This window comes from Triticum aestivum, chromosome 2A (assembly GCF_018294505.1).
Source record: "Triticum aestivum cultivar Chinese Spring chromosome 2A, IWGSC CS RefSeq v2.1, whole genome shotgun sequence".
NCBI classification, from domain to species: Eukaryota; Viridiplantae; Streptophyta; class Magnoliopsida; order Poales; family Poaceae; genus Triticum; species Triticum aestivum.
Window position 1 is genome coordinate 154,747,688 of NC_057797.1, and position 6,007 is coordinate 154,753,694.

Consider the following 6,007-nt stretch of genomic DNA (forward strand, 5'->3'; position numbering starts at 1 on the left):
ACAGCCCGATCGGGGATCCGACGGGCTTCAGTTTCCGGGCGCCGTCGGGGCCCTGGAAAGCGGACGAGCGTGCCGATTCTGCGACTGTGCGACGCCACCGGCGCATTTTCCGTACCACATACAGAGTGTTAATTGGAGTTTTGGACTCATCCGCCGCCTGGCGTGCACCAACTAGGCAACTAGGCCAGCCCAGGGCTGAAGATTTCTGAAAGAGGATATACAGATATAGAGCTACTCTTCTACAGATACATGCCACGTTCTTTCCAACGTTTTTTCGGCCGAATTCAGAATACAACAACGACAGTGATCTCCGATCGGACAAATCCTCGTGCTCGCCGCAGACATGCCATGCCATGCCATCGCTCGCGTGCCGACGGTGACGCTGGGGAATCTGCATGCTAGTGGCCGGGTCGACGCATGCTCCCGCTGTCAAAAGTGGAAGAGATGAACTTGCTGGTAGCTCCATGTACGCACTGGTTTACGTGCTGCGTCAAAGAGGGATTAATTCAGGTCACGGCATAAAGCTCAGCTCCATCCACCTTTTTACTCCACTGGACTTTCCCCCACATGAGCTCACACACATTTTGAGGACATACACATGCATGGCAAGAACACAAAGAGAAAGAAGAAGAGGAAAAAGAGGAACCCAGCTACTAGCTACGTACATCCATGAATGAATAATGAAACAATCCGTGGCCAGCCGATTGGCATGAACGATTGTTTCTGATTCCTTTTCTCTTGTCCTAGGAATCGAACAACAGATGCATCCACCCCCTAAACCTAGAATGAACGAATTGCCCACATCGCAGCAGCAATGGCCGATCCAACAGCAACCACGATTTAGCTTGTGCTTTTGACGAGGACTCGAGGTTCATCCAAGAAACCATTTTTTCGATCACTGGCCGGCAAGTTGTGAGTGCTGGCTGTTATCTGTGAGTGCCAGTGCAATGCTCCGCGTATGGCCGTCATTTCGAGCCGACGCCGAGCGTGAGCTCAAGCTCCTCGGCGGCGACCTCGTGGATCCTCTCCCCTTCCCACGGCGTCACCCTCCCCTTGTCGAACTCGAACTCCGGACCGCTTCGGCCCCGCTCCCCCGCCATTCCCTCCATCTCCATGGAGTTGGAGCTGGAGGCGCCTAGGTTGACGAGGTTGTACGCGGGCGAGGTCGGCGCCGTGGTGGCCATCTGGAAGCTGATCCACCGGCCAGAGTCCACCGTGGAGACGTCTGACTCGTCGCACTCCGGTATCGTGTCCGGGTGCTCGTGCCGGCGGCCACGGGTGGGGCTAGCCGGCGCGGAGAGGGCGAAGAACGGGTGCCGGAACGGGTCCACCTCCCAGTCCGGCTTCAGGATCTTGGGCGGCCGCGACGCCGTCGGCGAAGAGAGCGGCGGCGTCACCGGCGCGCTGTTGGAGACCCGGAGCGGGGGCAGGTTGGGGAGGCCACGGAGGAACGGGAGGAGGCAGGCGGGGCTCGGGTTGTCGAGGCGCGTGGGGCTCGGGAAGCTCGACGACGCCGGGCTGGCGTGGTAGGAAGGCACCGGGCTCGGGAACGACGACGAGGGCGCGCTGAGCAGCTGCGAGGACGAGCAGGGGCTCATGCCCGCCGACGAGACCCCACCGAACGGCCCGGACGACGGCGGCTTGTATCCCTGCCATAAATCGAACCACACAATCAGATCCACACATCCAAGCAAGCCTAGCTAGATCCAGGAAACGGAGGGGGAGAAGAAACATGGGAGGGGAGCGGGCGATCTCGATCCCGAGACCAAGAAACGAGGTCTATCTCGCGCTCACCTTGCGGTAGGTGGTGCCGTCGTCCTCCACGACCCAGCCGGCCTCGCGGCAGAGCTCCTTGAGCACCTCGTTGTTGTCGCAGTGCTTGGGCAGCTTGTAGTTGCCGAGCGCGCGGAGGCCGGTGAAGATCTTGGCGGCGATGGCCCGGCGCCGGCGCTCGCGGCGCTTGTTGTTCTCCCGCTCCTTCCACGTGGGCGTCCGCCCCAGCCCGGCCTCCGCCTCCGCCGCCGCCGCCGCCCGGGCCGCCCCCGACGTCATGCTAGCTCCCCTGCTCCGGCGCTGCTCTGCTCTGCTCCGCTGCTCTCTCTCCGTCCCCTCTCCTCTCTCTCCACTTGGCCTAGCTCGTTTCTTTAATGGTGAGGTGGGGTGCTACAGTATGGGACTGGGAGAGGGTGCTGGGCGTGGAGTGTGCTGAGCTGAGCTTTCTCTGTCGTGTGGGGTCGTCTGGGCGGGCTCACGGGGAGGGTACGGCGACCCCCGTCCGCTTTATCGCGACTGGATTGGCCAGATTCTACTGGTGGTGTCCGGGCCGGGCCGGGCCCACTTTCCCTCTTGGCGGGCTCGGCTTTTGAGGATGGTGAGTGTGAACTGCGCCCTCCTCTGCGAGGTGAGTGCGAGTGGTGCTCTGCGTGTGTCATGTGCCTGTGCCCGCTGCGTTGGGATTTGCCCCACGAATTTTACGGCCGTCGTGCTGGCAGTATAGTCTACTAGTACATACGTAGATAGGTACACAACGAACGAGGAGTATCTATGGGTGCTGCGCTGCTGCTCCTCGCAAAGTGCGTGCGTGGTAGAAACTCGTCTGTAGAGTACCGTCGTCGACCCACCAATGGAGGGAAGTTCTGGTGAATACAGAGGCCAGAATTTTACGTGTACTGGGTTTGATTCGGTGGTTGGTTCCACACTTCAGGGCTGTGTGTGTGGCATGGCAAATTTCCCAGATATTTAGAGCATGCGCGAACTTCTCCGTGCAAGAAACTCCACCTAACATGCTCGCGCCGGCCATTGTCTCAAAGAAAAAGAAGAAAGAAAAAGCTCGGGCCCCAGTCTCTCTCGTGTGGAGTTGTAGCCCCCGACGCCGCCGTCTTGGAACGCCGTCCGTTCACACCAATCATTTTCTACCGCGGAACGGGGGAAAATGTGCTGTACGTACAGTGTGTCGCGATTAACTGGTTAGTCACGGTCTGGACCTTCGATTATACTGTAACTATTTATTAATCCTAATCACGGGAGGCTGGAGCGACGGCGATGCCAGTGCCAAGGGGCAGGTGACAGCGCTTTCTGCTGTAGTAACTTATGTTGCTTTGACCGCGTCCGCGGCCGTAATGCAATTGTTTTGCTCAGTCTGACGGTCGGTGACAGAGAATGGAATGGATAATTAGGCTGCAGATGCAGGACCATCAGGCGCCGTGGACCGTCTGCCGGGACCCGTTCTGGTGGAGGTGTTTGACCGAGAGGTTTAGAGCATCTCTATACAGATCCCGCAATCAACTGTCCCGCAAAACTCATTTAAGAGCGCATACATAACTTTTTTACGATACAACCAGGCCCGGCCCCGAGGGGGCGGCTGCCCCGGCCCCCCAAAGCCCGGAGGGCCTAGGTCTAGGTGTTGTGCATCTGTAATATTATGAGGGAAGGGCTTCCTATGCAAGCAGAAGCGGCGCTGGTCAAGGGAAGGGCATCATCCAAATACATTATACGCAGGCGGAAGCAGACCTAGTATCATGGCGCGATCGATGGATCGCTCATCAAACCCTACGTCTTAAAGAAAAAAACTACCCAAACCTATGAGGTGAGACGCTTGATTCTTGCTCCAGTATGCATGCGCCGCCGCCTCGTTTCTCGGGGCGTCACCAATCGAATACCTATCCCCAAGAGGCCATGCCACCGCTCCCTGTGAGAGACACCCCATTGCAGATTCACATGCCCTCCACCTCGAGAGGGAACTGCATCAATATCACGTTCACTGCCACCGCAATGGGTTCCCAGGGCGTTGCCCTTTGATCCTTACCGTTCATGACCGGAGGAAATATAACGAGCCCACTATAGAGAATCGGAGAAGGTATGACTCTAATAGCATATGCCCTACGTTCTGCATGCCATGTTGTGGCGTTTCGGTCCTCCTTGGAGGTGTCGTTCAAGGGAGGGTGAGGTTGTGGTCCCGTGGCAAGGTGTTTGGTGGCGGCGGTGTTCCTCTGCTCTCCGGGACGGCGGTTATGGTGGTGACAAGGCGGTCCCCCTGCAATCCTTCAGCGACTCTTCATCTTGTTCGGCTCTGGGCAGCCGGTCGGTGGACTGCGTCCGCGTGTTGCGGCACGGTTCGGGCGTAGGGGCGATTGGATCTCCCCTCCAGCAAGGCTTGGGGCGGCTAGATCTGGAGCCATGTTTTTCTTCACGCAGCCTGGTTCCTCTCGGCATTCACTTGTGCAGTCTACTGCTTGCAGTTGCTCGGTTGTTCTAGCTTGTGTAGAGTTCTCCGGGGGCTTGATCTTATTTTCGCTGTGGAGGTGCCCTGCTTGCCATTGCTCAGCTTTGCTCTGTAATGTGTGTGCACGCCGCCTGTTATCTTTTGGTTTTTCTTCAAGCTTTCGCCTTTGTATCAGCACTGTTGTATCCTAGCCGGTGGATGTCTTCATTAATTTGAAGCCAGGCTCTATGCATTTTCTCTAAAGAAAACAACCAATATTTATTTCTTTGTTGTTGCGATATGGTCACTGACAATTGATTGATTGTAGACAGTTTAGCAGCAGATATTAGTTAGATTTATGAGTTGGGGTTGCCCTTTAATCCTTCTGGTTGATCCCTGGAAGAAAAATTATTAGCCGATTAGATATTATTAGCCGATTAGGGAGAATCATAGAAGGTACTACTTTCATAGCATATGCCTGCGTTTTGCCATGACCATTGACAAATATTTATTTTAGTAAAATGATCAATTTTGCCTCTTTTTTGTTGCAATATGACCATTGATAATTGATTGTCGGGATACAATTTAGAGACAGATATTACTCAGATTTATGAGTTTGGGGTTATAAGTTGATGCATATATTAAGAGGGCCCCGGGTTATAGTTTCGCCTCGGACCCCCGAAATCTCAGGACCGGCCCTGGGTACCATGAGCCCTTCGTTGTAACAGATCGTGTAAACCCGTCCCGTAAATGTTTTACGGGACGTGTTTACGGGATCTGTTCTGCGCCAGAGGGCTCGCAGTACCTCAAACAAAATCATAGGACAAATATTGATAAGTTTGTCATCACTAGTTCATATCTATTTCACCATCGTATATATACATCACTAGCTGATCATCATACTAGTTCATCACATCCAAAATCATGTGCAATATGCGAGGTATCAAGTTTAGCCTTACAAATGTGCATAATCCCCAAGTGCAAGGAATCATCGTAGCAATTTCCAAAGATGGATGTGATAAGTATGGAGTGTCAAACCCACAAGGAGCTAAAGGTAAGATAAATATTCTCTCAAGTCTTATCTGCCACTGATACGACTCTACGTACACCAAACGTTTGCTTCCATCTTGTCGTGGAATTGGCACGGCAGATGTCCTAGTGAAAGGACTTAGTCGTGGAGCCATCGCAACTAGGAAGCTTAAATGGGTTAATCAGGACAAAAGACACGAGAGGTTTATACTGGTTCGGCCCCTTGCGGTGAAGGTAAAGCCTAGTCCAGTTGATGTGGTATTGCTAGGTTTCGATGACCAAGGAGCAAATACGCTAGCTTGGCTCTCGATCTGTTGTTTCGTGCCCTAAGCCACCGTCGGGTCGTCCCCTTATATACACGGGTTGACGCCCTGCGGCCTACAGAGTCCCGACCGGCTCATACAACGTGTCCGGCTCGGTGACATCTCTTACATGCCTTACTTTACAAGTCGTATTCATACATGGCGGTTTATACTTACGGGCCTTAAGCCACCTCTGGGCTTGGGCCTATTATAAGCCTTATCGTAAACCATCACCCTGTATACTCTTCGGGCTTCACTTAAGTAACCCGCCATTGTGGTTGATCCGGCCCCTCCTGGGCGGATCATATCTGGTAGTCATATCCCCAACATTAGGCCCCAGGTTGATTTGAACTTTGTTCATGTCAATCTTCAACACTTAGAAGAAATCCATCTTCCACTACTTGTAAAACCTTTATAAACCGCCATGACGTCACCGTCAGAAAATTTGTAAACCCGCCACGACGTCATCTTAACG

The 6,007-nt window shown here is 54.1% G+C and overlaps 1 protein-coding gene across 1 annotated transcript; it reads right to left on the reverse strand.

The window, feature by feature from the left end:
• Positions 1–519: 519 nt before the first annotated feature.
• On the reverse strand, positions 520–2,235 carry LOC101290590 (protein BZR1 homolog 1). Its single transcript, XM_044600147.1, has 2 exons — positions 1,795–2,235; positions 520–1,649 (listed from the first exon to the last, which is right to left on the reverse strand). The coding sequence occupies exons 1-2, from the start codon at positions 2,050–2,052 to the stop codon at positions 966–968; spliced, it is 942 nt and encodes a 313-aa protein (XP_044456082.1). The 5' UTR covers positions 2,053–2,235; the 3' UTR covers positions 520–965.
• Positions 2,236–6,007: the final 3,772 nt, after the last annotated feature.